The 14031-nt window shown below is 34.9% G+C and overlaps 2 protein-coding genes, 2 non-coding genes and 2 pseudogenes across 8 annotated transcripts; 4 read left to right on the forward strand and 2 right to left on the reverse strand.

Annotated features, from left to right (window-relative positions):
- Window positions 1-156: 156 nt before the first annotated feature.
- Window positions 157-204, reverse strand: Y53F4B.52. The gene has a single exon (NR_051935.1). It is a non-coding gene; the product is annotated as an Unclassified non-coding RNA Y53F4B.52 (non-coding RNA).
- Window positions 205-575: 371 nt separating this feature from the next.
- On the forward strand, window positions 576-6751 carry Y53F4B.39 (Beta-lactamase-like protein 2 homolog). Of its 2 annotated transcripts, NM_001129191.3 has the most exons (4): window positions 576-681; window positions 2600-2731; window positions 2786-3058; window positions 5810-6751. In NM_001129191.3, exons 1-4 carry the CDS (start codon window positions 584-586, stop codon window positions 6294-6296), a joined length of 990 nt encoding a protein of 329 aa, NP_001122663.1. In that variant the 5' UTR covers window positions 576-583; the 3' UTR covers window positions 6297-6751. The 2 variants fall into 2 exon arrangements, with proteins under 2 accessions (NP_001122663.1, NP_497107.1); NM_064706.4 differs by lacking the exon at window positions 576-681.
- Window positions 6752-8117: 1366 nt separating this feature from the next.
- Y53F4B.46 lies at window positions 8118-8395 on the forward strand (annotated as a pseudogene). The gene has a single exon. A coding segment is annotated over exon 1 (278 nt).
- A 318-nt stretch (window positions 8396-8713) lies between these two features.
- Window positions 8714-9383, reverse strand: Y53F4B.38 (annotated as a pseudogene). Its single transcript has 3 exons — window positions 9269-9383; window positions 9047-9221; window positions 8714-8971 (listed from the first exon to the last, which is right to left on the reverse strand). Coding segments are annotated over exons 1-3 (548 nt in total).
- Window positions 9384-10566: 1183 nt separating this feature from the next.
- Y53F4B.54 lies at window positions 10567-10664 on the forward strand. The gene has a single exon (NR_051936.1). It is a non-coding gene; the product is annotated as an Unclassified non-coding RNA Y53F4B.54 (non-coding RNA).
- A 68-nt stretch (window positions 10665-10732) lies between these two features.
- Window positions 10733-13777, forward strand: arp-1 (Actin; the record flags this gene model as incomplete). 2 transcript variants are annotated; one of them, NM_064707.7, is made up of 5 exons in its annotated part: window positions 10733-10833; window positions 10909-11348; window positions 12115-12289; window positions 12340-12477; window positions 13217-13777. In NM_064707.7, 5 exons carry the CDS (start codon window positions 10741-10743, stop codon window positions 13493-13495), a joined length of 1125 nt encoding a protein of 374 aa, NP_497108.2. The 2 variants fall into 2 exon arrangements, with proteins under 2 accessions (NP_497108.2, NP_001293551.1); NM_001306622.3 differs by lacking the exons at window positions 10733-10833; window positions 10909-11348 and having other exon boundaries at window positions 12125-12289; window positions 13217-13495.
- Between the last annotated feature and the right edge of the window lie 254 nt (window positions 13778-14031).

Here is a 14031-nt window from a genome sequence, read left to right on the forward strand (position 1 = left end):
ATCGAACATTTTTTTGAGAATCCCAAAAAAACTGAAAAAAATAAAAATTTTAATTAAAAATTTCAGATTTTAGCGAAAATTCTCAAAAATTTTGGAAAAATAGAAAAAATTTCAACTTTTTGATTAAAACTCCCAGATTTTTGCAAAAATTCTCAAAATTTTGGAAAAAAAACTGAATTTTTTCTCCAAAAAATCCTATTTTTGTTAAAATTCTCGAAATTTTTCGGAAAAATCCTAAAATTTCCAATTTTTATCCAAATTTCCATAAAAATCGATTTCCAGCGACTTTTTATCATTACCTAGTTTTTAGTTTTTTTTTGTTTTGAATATTTTTTTCTTTTTTTTCCTCAGCTCCCAATTTTTAAAAACTATTTTAATTTAATATCGTCAATCCTCTCCTGTCACCATTGTTAATGTTTTTTTTTGAAATTTTAATTAAATTTCTACCATTTTTAATCCATTTTTCTCTATCCGATCGATTTTCCATGAAAATTGGTCCTAAAACGACCTAATGACCTATATTTCTGAATCACCCAGAGGCGGGGGCGGAAACATAGATGAGTATCTCGTAATTCAGAACACGATGACGGCGTACGTTGGACGAGCCTGGACGATGCTTCGTTTTTATACGGATTTCGCATACGCCGGTGTTGCCTATTTGGTTAATTCAAAGGCACATAGGTTGGTTTGTAATTCGGGGTCTTGGCGCGAAAGTTTTTTTTTTCAAAATTTCGGCTTTTTGTGTCGATTTACGAGCTTTTCCAGGCTTTCTCGACGATTTTTTTTTTGAATTTTCATAATTTCGGTTTTGTGCCGATTTACGAGAATGACAAAGAAAATTAGGAATTTCAGCTCTTTGTGTAGTTTTACTAGCTCATTAATTCTTTGGTAAATTTTGCCTCTTTGTGTCGATGTACGAGCTTTTTCAGGATTTTTCCACGAATTTTTTTTTGATCTTTTTCCTGAATTTTCGAAATTTCGGTTTTCTGTCGATTTACGAGAATAGTAGAAAATTAGAAATTCCGGCTTTTTGTGTCGATTTACGAGCTTGTGTTCAGTTATTTTTTAAATTCAAGTCAAAATTTCGGATGCCAGTGTAGATTTACGAGCTCATTTTTTGGTGAATTCTGACTGCTTGTGTCGATTTACGAGGTTTTTTCTGACTTTTAGAAATTGTTGTGTTAATTGATAATATTTTTAAATTATTCAATTTTTAAATAAATAATTTAATTCCTAAATTCTGAAAAAAACCAGTGCTCGTAAATCGACACAGAGATGCGTAAATCTACAATGCCATGATTAAAAAAAAACTATTTTCCAGGATGTATGATATTGTTTCTCATGAATCTGAGAAAAATTGAAAAAAAATTCCGCTCGTAAATCGACATCCAGCTGCGTAAACCTACAATGATACCAAAATTTGTTCCCTAATAAAGACATTTTTTTTTCTGAATTTTCTCTGAATTTTTTAAGAAGACTACTTTTTTTTGAATATTTATTAGTTTTAGGGGGCTTTAAAAAATTTTTAACAAACATTGTAAATTGCCGATTTGCCGGAAATTTTCAATTCCGGCAATTTGCCGGTTTGCCGGAAATTTTCAATTCCGGCAATATACTGATTTGCCGGAAAATTTCAATTCCCGCAATTTGCCGATTTGCCGGAAATTTTCAATTCCGGCAATTTGCCTTTTTGCCGGAAATTTTCAATTCTGGCAATATACTGATTTGCCGGAAAATTTCAATTCCCGCAATTTGCCGATTTGCCGGAAATTTTCAATTCCGGCAATTTGCCTTTTTGCCGGAAATTTTCAATTCTGGCAATTTGCCGGTTTGCCGGAAATTTTCAATTCCCGCAATTTGCCGATTTGCCAGAAATTGCATTGTACTATACAATTGCATTATCAATACATTCTGACTTATCGCCCAAGTCACAAAATTGCAAAATTCCATTGGCTGACACCTAGAAATTGGCAAACATCATCATTTAAGTGTAGCCAACTGACTACAGTGTTCCGAAAATAAGGGAAATTTAGAAAGAGAGAGAGAGATAGACGAAACAAGTCACAGAACGATTATCGATCACTTTTCAGTTGGTTTTCTTTAATTCTTCATAGTTTCCCATTTGAAACAATGTCTCGAAATTCAGTAATTTTTCCGGAAAAAAAGTTAAATCAAATTGGTTGTAAAGTTTTGTATTATTTAAAAAAATTGTGCATTTATTAACAATCAGAACCTGTAAAAGTTGGCAAAAATTGAAAAAAAAGTCTCCGTAAATCGACAGCTAGCTGCGTAAAACAACACTGATTGGAGTAGATTTAGACTAGATTATGACTAGATTTAGGAATTAAAGAATTAAATTATTTAAAATATATCGAAATAACCGAAACTAAAACTGAAATCTATTGCGCAACATAATTGACGCGCAAAATATCTCGTTGCGAAAACTACAGTATCTCTTTAACTGACTAATGTAGCGCTGGTTTTGATTTTCGGGCAATTGCAGTTTCGAATTTACTCTGCAAAAAAAATCACAAATTTTGCATAAAGCACTACACTTTTTTCAAAACTTCTCTGAAAATCTCGAAATTCTTTTTTTCAGAGCCATGCCAAGCCTCACTCACGTGGAGCCCATCGAGAAGCTCTCCGACGCGGTCACCAGAATTCTCGGCCACAATCCCGGCCCCTTCACTCTTCAAGGAACTAATACATATCTACTGGGCACTGGTGCAAAGTAGGCAGCAATATTCTGAAAATTTTTAATTTCTAATCAAATTTTTTCTTTCAGAAAAATCCTCGTGGACACTGGTGAGCCGAACGTCACCGAGTACATTTCGGCACTGAAATCAGTTCTCGCATCTACGAATTCCCACATTGAATATATCGTTATTACGCATTGGCATGGCGATCATGTTGGTGGAATCGATAATATTACTGATGAGATTTTGGATAAAAAGAAGATACCTATTTATAAAATGAAACGGGACAAGGATGAGGGTGTCGAGAGATTTCATTATGTTGACGATGGGTTTGAGGTTGCAGTTGATGGAGCCACGCTGAAGTGAGCATTTATCATTAGAGAATTGGTTTTATTAGAAAAAAACCGTAGTAGTACTGTAGGGATACTGTAGTTCCGCTGTAGGTGCACTGTAGGTATGTACTGTAGCATTAAGGAGGACTAACGGTTCGGACGATTTTGACCGTATAGACCCAAAATGAGCTCAAATGAACGAATTTCGTAATGAAACTGCTCAAAACAATTTTCAAAAATTTTTTATGGCGTTTCAAAATTTTGAAAAAATTGAAAAAATGAATTATCGTCCTTTATTACATATATTGGTAATTAATCTCATTTAATTTCGTCGATTAAGGTACATTTAAAGCCGTTAGGTAACCAAAAATCATCGAAATTGGTTACCTATCGGCTTTAAATGTACTTTAATCCACGAAATTAAATGAGATTAATTGCCAATATATGCAATAAAGGACGATAATTCCAAAAAATCCAACTTCGGACAGATGTGACACGAAAAAATGGGAAAAACTCATGATTTTAGGTAAAATCAGTGTAATTTTTTCAAAATTTTGAACCGCCATAAAAAATGTTTGAAAATTGTTTTGAGCAGTTTCATTACGAAATTCGTTCATTTGAGCTCAATTTGGGTCTATACGTTCAAAATCGTTCGAACCGTTAGTCCTCCTTTAGTAGTACTATAGTGATAGTGTAGGGTTACTGTAGGTATATTATAGGAGTACTGTAATAGTGCCGTAGGGGCACTCTAGTAGTACTATATGGGTAGTGAAGGAGTTTTGTAGAGGTACTGTAGGTATATTTCGGTTGTACTGTAGTAGTATTATAGGGTTACTGTAGGAGTACTTCAGGGGTACTGTAGTGATATTGGGAGGGGTGGGTACTGAAGTAGTGATATTGGGGTACTGTAGTAGTACTGTATTTCTAGAAACAAATTAATTGTGTCTTTTTAAATGAGTAGTGTTGTAGGGGGTACTGCTAGAAATCGATTTTTTGTTGTGAAAATTTGGAAAAAATTGGAATTTTCTGAAATTTCAAATTAAATGCAATTTCAGTTACCATCTGTTATTTTTAAGAATTTTTGATTTTAAATTCCTTTGAAATTTTCTATATTATTTTTTTTTCCGGGACGATTTTTTAAATTCCTAATTTTTGTCGAAAATCTCCGAAAATAATAAGGAAAAAACCTTAACAATTAATGTTCCTCAAAAAATACCTTGAAATCTCAGTTTTTTGTTGAAATTCTCAAAAAAAAAAAGGATCCATATTTTTTTTCAAAAAGGAATTTATGAATACAAAATTTTTTGAACGTTTGTTCCAAAAAAATGTGTTAGTACAGTAGTGCCGTAATGGTAGCAATACTGTAGTAGTAGTAGTACTGTAGGGGTAATGTAGGGACATTGTAGTAGTATTATAGGGGTACTGTAGTGGTACTACGGAGGTACTGTAGAAGTTCCGAAGGTGTGCTGCATTAGTACTGTAGGGGTACAGTAGTACAGTAGTACTGTAAGTGTACTGGTACTATAGCTATTTTGTACGTGTACTGTAGGTATATTGTAGTTGCACTATAGTATTATTATAGGGGGTACTGTAGTGGTATTGTACAAGGCTGGGATTTTTTTTTGAATTTTTTTGCCATTGTAACGAAAAATTGATTTTTTTGTTTGTTTTTTTAAGACCGAAAAACCAAAAAAAAATGCATTTTTCACGGTAAAAAAATTAATTCAAGTATCAAATTTTTTGTTGGTTTTTTTTTGATTTTTCCCAAATTTCAATTTTTCTTGGTCCAAAATCAAAACGAAACACTTATTGTTTTTTGATCCCAGCCCTGAAACTGTGGTATTAACTGTAGTAGCATAGCTCTTTTTCAAAAAAATTGAATTGCCATGAGAAATTTTTTTTTGGAAATTTCAAGATATATCAATTTAGCCTTTCTTCGAGTTATTTTAAAAGTGGTGTAGTCGAATTTTTTTAAATTTCTTTATTGGACTCAAAATTGTCTGAAAACACCGAATTTCATAATGAAACTTCTTGAAAACTTTTCAAAAAAAAGTTATGGCCTCTTGAAAAATGGCCTAAAATTAGTGAAAATTTGAAATTTGACCGACTTATCATTGTCGCAGCGGCTGGAAACAATTTTTTTTTGAAATTGTCGTCTAATTTTGGGTATACAGGTCGATTATCTTGCATTTTCAGCTTTATTAAGGTATTTGAAAGTCGATGGACGAAGAGAATTGATGAAAAAAATTTGACAAATCTCTTCGTCCATCGACTTTCAAATACCTTAATAAAGCTGAAAACGCAAGATAATCGACCTGTATAGCCAAAATTAGACGACAATTTCAAAAAAAAATTGTTTCCAGCCGCTGCGACAATGATAAGTCGGTCAAATTTCAAATTTTCACTAATTTTAGGCCATTTTTCAAGAGGCCATAACTTTTTTTTGAAAAGTTTTCAAGAAGTTTCATTATGAAATTCGGTGTTTTCAGACAATTTTGAGTCCAATAAAGAAATTAAAAAAAATTCGACTACACCACCTTTAAAATAACTCGAAGAAAGGCTAAATTGATATATCTTGAAATTTCCAAAAAAAAATTTCTCATGGCAATTCAATTTTTTGAAAAAGAGCTATGCTACTACAGTTAATACCACAGTTTCAGGGCTGGGATCAAAAAACAAAAATTCGGTGTTTTCAGACAATTTTGAGTCCAATAAAGAAATTAAAAAAAATTCGACTACACCACCTTTAAGCTAGTCCATCTTTAAACATTAAATTTCCAGACTAATCGCCACTCCAGGCCACACCGCCGATCACTTCTCTCTGTGGCTCCAAGAGGAACGAGCATTGTTCAGTGGAGACTGCATCCTCGGCGAGGGAACTACCGTCTTCGAGGATCTTCATGACTATATGACTTCACTGCAAAAGATCAAGGATCTCAATGCGACAAGGATTTATCCGGGTCATGGTCCGGTTATCGATAAGGTCGTGGAGAAGGTTGACGAGTACATCGAGCACCGAATGAAACGAGAACGCGAGATTATCAAAGTGCTCAAAGAGCACGAGGAGATCACCAGTATGGATGTGACTAATCAGGTTTATGCTGACTCGCCGTGGGCTGTACGACTGGCTGCGTTGAACAATGTGAAGCTCGTGCTGAAGAAGCTTTGCAAGGATGGAGTCGTTGAGAATCCGCATTTTGAGACTTTCAAGTGGATTGGAGGCAGTAGTAGTGGAGAGGAGAAGAAGAATGAATCGTCGAATTTGTAGAAAAAAAAAATTATTTTTTGGAATTTTAAATATTTAATTCGCTCTTTATGTGTTTTCAAAATGTAGAATTTACGATGTTAATTCGAACTTTTCATAGATTAAATTTAAGTTTTAACCTACCTATATTTGAGAATTCCAAAAAATCTCGAAAATATTCATTTTTTAAATTCGAAAACCATATTTTTTCGAATTAAAAAATTCAAACTTCTGGAAAAAATTTGAAATTTTTAATTTTTTTTGTTTGATTTTTCAAAAAATTTCCGGAAAATTAATTTCAGTACCAATTTTTTCAAAATTTCGAGTATTTTTCGAATATCTCGAAGCGGATTTCGAATTTTGAAAATTAAGGAAATAATTTTTTTTATCTCCAAAATTTCCAAAAATTCAACCTTTTTTATCAAGGTTTCCCGTGTGTATAGGATACAATAGATATATAATAAATATTTTATTGTCAATCTGTTTTGCCTAATTTGTATATTTGGCCCACCAAACGGGTAATTCATACATGCTGAATTTAATAATAGAAATTTAGAAAATCAATCAAAAACTATTAAAAAGTGGCAAAAATGGCCAATTTATGGCAAAAAATCACAATTTGAAACTCCTCTAAAATGGTTATTTTTAAAGTTAGAGGACTCAAAATTGATTTGCATACACAACAAAATTTCCCTTTTTCAATTTTCAAAGGTTTCGAACGTTTTCAGAGAAAATTTTTTTTTTGCCCAAAAAAAAAGGCAAACACTCATTGACTACCTTCTCTTTGACTACCTTTGCTCATTGACTACCTTTTGCTCATTGACTACCTTTCGGCTCATTGACTACCTTCAGTTGCTCATTGACTACCTTTATCTAATTTTTCAGAATTTTCAGTTTTTTTCGCTAAAAAATCAGAATTTTCAAAAACATGTTACTTTTTGATGTCTAAGAAGGTCGTGCACTTTCTCATTTCCTGAAATTCCGGAAAAAATGGAGATGAGATCTGATGTATAAATGCTCATTGACTACCTTCAAATGCTCTTTGACTACCTCTATCTAATAAAATTTTCCAAAATTTATTTTTTTGAAAATTTTTCAAAATTTGATCAGATATTATAGAAAAGTGCAATTTTTGTCGTTTTTCTAGTTTGGATGTTCTGCACACTATTGCAGACGAAAACCTGAGGTAAAGTAGAACCCCTAAGCTCAAAAAACGCACTCACTTCGGATGCTGATATCTCCGTGGGAAAATTTTTAAGACAAAGTAATAAACTACAAAGTTGTATATCTTAATCTAAAGTACAAGGTAGTCAATGATATGAGGTAGTCAATGAGCAAAGGTAGTCAAGGCTGGGAGTGTGTTTAGAAGTGACCTTTGCAGTCCTCAATACCATTAGAGAAAAAGTAAAAGTCAATTTTCCTCACGTTATTAAAAATAAGAAAAAAAAAAAAGAAAAAAAAAACAATTTCTATCCCAATTCTTTTCAAAACTACAGTTTCGGCTCGATATACCAATGAAAGAGCACAGTGTAAACTTATTTTCAAAGTTCTCACGGCGACTCCAATCACTCTACATCAATATAAAACTGAAATTTTAAAAAGGAACCCCAAATGAAAGACAGCGTATGAATTTCACTAAAATACCAACCGATGACTAGTGATTTCGATCCCAATTCTTTTTAAAACTACAGTTTCGGCTCGATATATCAATGAAAGAGCACAGTGTAAACTAATTTTCAAAGTTCTGATGGCATCACCAACCATCAAATTACATCAATGTCAACACATCAAAATACAACGGAACATTTGAAGACTAGAAGGCCACTCGAATGAGTGTTGAGTGGGCCTCGAGAACCACCATCGGATAACACCTCGAGCGCAATCAACGGTTGGATTGTCCTGCTCTTGTCGACGAAGGACATACAAACGGAAAACCACAGTAAGTTTGCCAGAAGGATCATAAACAGTTCACAAGTCAATAGTATTCTAGGACCTTCCCCCGAATTAGCAGAAAAATAAAAAGAGTTGCCCAGGAACACATGAGTGAAATTGCCCAGAATTAGATGTGGTCAATCAATGATGATCCTATACGGCAAAATTAACAGGGAATACTCCACCTGTATTTGGAAAGCGTGGAGATGTATCCGGAAGCACGCTGTGCATGCTAGCCTTCACTTTTTAACCCCCGCTCAAGCGGATAAAACTATGAACCAAACCCAAAATCCGTGGCACTCTATTACTACTATTAAAATAGAACTGGAATATCGAAAGCGGAACCCCAAATCAAAGCAAATAAGGAACAAGAAAAGGAAATGTGACAATTCTTCCATTTTTGAATATTCAAACTTCGGGGGATCCAGGACTCAAGCCACTCTCGCCTGTGTCCTCCATCTTTCCATTTAGAGCAAGTGTTATCGGATTTTTGACTGATAAGATGCCTATTAGGTAGGCACAGCAGGCTCGGAGGAAGCCGCCCCCCCCCCTAAATGCCCACCAACAAGTCTACAAAATGACCCAGTGTAGTATGCACTTCCGATATTTTTCATTAAACCCACCGCGGCAATGCAATTTCGAAGAGATCCACCACGAGTGTTCCCGTTTTCCAATAATGACTCCTTCAAAACGACGACAATTTGCATGTGGAGCGAGTGTTCTAAGGAATTCCAGGGATCTTCTGATTGCAAAAACTGTTTCCGGAGCTGAAATACATAACAAAATTATTTCAAATTCCCCTCGGTAAATATATGTATTCTTTTAAACAAGCTGAAACTCACCCTAGTCTTTCAGGACTTTCAATAAATAGAGTTCTTCGGACCACATCGACAACAGTCGGCCATTAACCAGTACGTCTGTTTTTCATTTCTCTCGCCAAAATTTTCATATGGTGCAATTGTAGTCGGAGTCTTGACAACAGATTGACAAACTTCTATGTGTCATGTAGATGTCCTCCTAAATTAAAAATTGTTAAAATGTGGCAGAAGACACATGCGCAATACCTCAAACATGTCATCACTCAATTCCGATCCAAACTACGATTATCTGATGTTTTCGTATCCATTGTCTTTATCAGAACTTCCTTTAGTCATGCGAGCTGGTACTTGTACTGGCGTGGTGGTCACTGAAAGTAAATGAAATTTCTGTCGGAATTTGTGAGAAAAAATGAAACATGTTTAACTTTGCAAAGCTACAAAAGATTATTTCGATAAACAGTTTTCAATTATGGAAAAAGAAACGAGCAGAAAATATGAAAGCAACAAGGATTTGAAAGCAGAAAACAATAAAAAAAAACTGTGCACCACAACGGTCTGCAGACAGCACTCTATTGTGAGAGACGCCGAGAGAGGGAGGAAGAGGGCCATGTTGCGCAGAGATCACAACACTGCGGGCACTGTGCCAAGTATCATTCCGGATGGGAGACGTGTGTGTGTGTGTGTAGTATAGACGACAAGATTAAAAAACAATGCAAGAGGCGTTTGTTTTTGTAGATCACACGTAGATCACAATGTATTTGTAGATAACAATAAAACAGAAATACGATTTGAGAGATAAATAAACTGTGATCTACGCAAAATTTACACAGAAACTGCTGAAAGTGATGACTACTGTATACGGTTCGAGAAACTTTCGAGAAACTTTCCCCAACAACTTTCTCCAACTTTGGACAACTTTCGGCGAAGAAATACAAGATAGGATATTCAAATGAATGAAAAATGTTTTTTGGTTTTATCAACTTACTTTTTGGTTCAGGTTTTTTTTTCTAGCAAGCCATTTTGTTTTCAAATGCTAATTTGTCTTGTATGTAGTTAATAAACTTCTATTTTCGGTGAACAAAATCTCGAAAACTTCATTTAAAACTTGAAATTCATCAATTCCCACTGCAAACTGCGTATCGGAATTCGGAGTCTCGTTTGGCCACGCCCACTTTGTTGTTTGAACTTCAATTTTGAAATTAACAGTTTAGAGCTCTAATTAGAGCTATATATTGCAAAATATTTCCAATGTTTTGGTGATTAAAAACTGTAACACATTTTAAATAAATATTTTTATGGAAAAATTTCCAAAAAAATCCATGAAAATTCCACAGCAACGGAAGTTTGAAATTACAGTACTCTTTAAAGGCGCGCGCGTAAGAGGATTGCTTTCTTTTTGCTCAGGTCCGCATCGAATCCTGTTGTAATATTTTGCCAGAAGTATAGGTGCATGTATTCTTATTATACTATTGGAAAATCAATAGTTTCCGATACTCTCGCTATGTATTTGTTCAGCCTCTGTCCTCCAAAGTACAAAACCCCCATTTCTCCGCGCAAATGATGCATTGTCCGCAAACACGGCGGCTGCAACTCTGCGTACATTTCGCAACTCTCATTTAATTTTGTTTCCACAGAAAATGCCAATTAATCCGGGGTTTTTTAATTGTTTCAAGCTCAAATTTTGGTTAAAACTGTTATTTTATCTTTCAGGTTACAAAATGGACTACGACGTCATCGCCAATCAGCCTGTGGTCATCGACAATGGCTCCGGAGTCATTAAGGCTGGTTTCGCCGGAGAACAGCAGCCAAAGGTAGGCAATAACGAATCAAAACTTGAGATTTTTGAATTTTGAATTTTAAATCATCTTTTAATTCATTTTTTACAGGTTCGCTTCGCCAACTTCGTCGGACGACCGAAATATCACAGAGTAATGGCCGGAGGGCTCGACGGAGACATTTTCATCGGACCAAAGGCCGAATCAAACCGCGGGTTGTTCTCAATCGAATACCCAATGGAACACGGAATCGTCAATAACTGGAGCGATATGGAAAAAATTTGGGAGTACATTTTCGGACAGGATCAGCTGAAAATCTTCCCAGAAGAGCATCCAGTTCTGCTCACCGACGCCCCATTGAATCCGTTGAAGAACCGCGAGCGATCTGCTGAGATCTTCTTCGAAACGTTCAATGTTCCAGCGTTATATATTCAAATGCAAGCTGTGCTATCGCTGTACGCCACCGGAAGAACGACCGGAGTCGTTTTGGATTCAGGAGACGGAGTCACACATGCTGTTCCGATTGTTAAGGGATTTGCAATGAAGCATGCGTCAGTAAACTCTGGGAAATTGCTTTAAAACACGCCTATGTGGTCACAATGACCGAATATCATGATAAAAAAATTCAAAAAAATTTTCTAGATTTTATATGATTTTTTTTTTTTGAAAGTTGCGAAAATCCCAGTTTTCCCCTAATTCCGGTTTGAATTTCCGCCATATGAATTCGTTCGCTGGAGCGCACTTGCATTTCATTTTATTTTTTCTCATTATTTCACTGGTTTTTCTTCATTCTTTGTGTATTTTTATCGGAATAAGAGAGAAAAATTCAAGATAAATTGCAAATTATTTATTTAAAAATCACTGAAAATGCGTAAAACTGTAAAATTATGAGTTCCGGCGATAGCAAACCTGAAATTAGCTTAGTTCACAGTTTCACCCATTTTCAGTGATTTTTAAATAAATAATTTGCAATTTATCTTGAATTTTTCTCTCTTTTTCCGATAAAAATACACAAAGAATGAAGAAAATCAGTGAAGTAATGAGAAAAAATGAAATAAAAATTTAAATTAATAAAAATAATGCAAGTGCGCTCCAGCGAACGAATTCAATTGGCGGAAATTCAAATAGGAATTAGGGGGGAAAACTGATATTTTTGCAATTTTCAAAAAATCATATAAAATCAGGAAAATTTTTTTGAATTTTTTAATCATGATATTCGGTCATTGTGACCACATAGGCGTGTTTTAAAGCAATTTCTCCATTGGGCGCACTCCACCTTTAAAAAAAGCATTTAATTCTAAAATTTCCTTTTTTCAGAATTCAACGAATGGATTTGGCGGGTCGCGATGTCACCGAATACCTCCGAGTCCTTCTGCGCAGAGAAGGATACGAGTTCCACAGGAGCAATGAGTTCGAAATTGTCCGAGAGATGAAGGAGAACGCGTGCTATTTGGCGTTGGATCCGACGAAAGTGGAGAATAATTCAGTGAAAGTAGTGATTTTTTTTGCAGTGAAAATGAGCTGAAAATCGCATTCTTTCAGTCATCCTACGCTCTGCCAGACACCACGAAAATCGAAATCTCCAACTCATTGTTCCGTGCGCCGGAAGTGCTCTTCAAGCCGGATTTGATCGGAACCGAGTGGCCTGGAATGGCACATGTTGTCAATCAATCAATTATGGTAGGCTCACAGCCTGCTCGGACGAAAAATCACTTTTTCAGACATTTTTGCTTAATTTTTGGTGGAATTTCGTTGGAAAATATTAATTGGCACATAATATTGCTATTTTAAGTGCACATTTTTCATCTTTTAGACTTTTTAACTTGATTTTTCGTTTTGGAAATGTTTTAGCTCTTAAAGTAGAACAAAAATCGAAATTTCTACAAGATTACCATATAAATATCAATTTTCTGTTGAATTTTACCCAAAAAATGCGAAATTTCTTTAAAACGAGCCTAGCCAAGTGATTTTATCGATTTTTATCTTATTTTCCACCGATTTTTCACGTTTTCAGTGTATTTTTACAGGAAGTTTGAAGAAAAGTCAAGAAAAATGCGAATTATCGATTAAAACTCAACATTGAAGGTTTACGCCTTCAACGCTGATTTTTAATTGATATTTCGCATTTTTCTTAACTTTTCCTTCGAATTTCCAGTAAAAAAATACTGAAAACATGAAAAATCGGTAGAAAATTAAAAAAAAAAATCGATAAAACCACTTGGCGCGAGGTTTAAATTTTTTAAAGCTATTTTTCAATTTTTAAAAATCATATAAAATTTAGAATTTTTTTTTCTATGATATTTAGCCACTGTGATATCAGAGGAATTTTTTTAAATAAATTTTCAGTTAAATTTTAGCCAAAAAATGCGGAATTTCTAAAAAAAAAAAACACCCATCAGCTCAAACTAAATATTTCCAGAAATGTGACGTGGATCTTCGACAAACTCTGTACAGCAACATCGTGCTGAGCGGTGGAACGACGTTGTTCAAAGGATTCGGCGATCGTTTGCTGGGAGAAATGCGAAAAATCGCGCCCGCTGACGGAAAAATTCGAATTTCCGCGTCGCAGGAACGAAATTCGCTCACATGGATCGGCGGTTCGATTGTCGCCAGTTTGGACACTTTCCGAAAAATGTGGCTCGGAAAGAAGGAGTACGAAGATATGGGAGCGTCGGCGATGCACAAGAGATTCTTCTAAATATTGAATTTTTTCCCTTTTTTGCTCACTTTTCATCGTAATTTATTTGTTTTTTTTGCATATTTTCCCCCTTTTTCTCCCTAATTTGTTCCATTTGGCGCTGGCTCAAAAATTCTTCAAAATTTTCTCAAAAATAGGCGACCTTCTTCAAAAAATGTTATATAGCCCGATTCTCTGGACATAATTATTCAATTTACCCCCTCCTCCCCCAGTTCCGTGTCCCACTATCTGCTTTATGCCTGTTTCAATTATTATTTTTTATATCTAAACGATTCGATTTTTATGGAATTCTTCAATGCAATTTATTACAGGTTCCCGGCAGCTCAATGGAGCCGCTGCGTCAGGCGGAAACTGTGCAATTTTAAGACATGAGGAAAATATTTTTAAAAAAAACTTTACGGAAATTTTCCGAATTGCCGATTTGCCGGAAATTTCAATTCCGGAAAATTTGCCGGAAATTTGCCGATTTGCCGGAAGTTTCAGTTCCGCAAATTTGCCGGAAATTTTCAATTCTGGAAATTTGTCGATTTGCCGAA

This window comes from Caenorhabditis elegans, chromosome II (genome assembly GCF_000002985.6).
Source record: "Caenorhabditis elegans chromosome II".
Taxonomy (NCBI): Eukaryota; Metazoa; Nematoda; class Chromadorea; order Rhabditida; family Rhabditidae; genus Caenorhabditis; species Caenorhabditis elegans.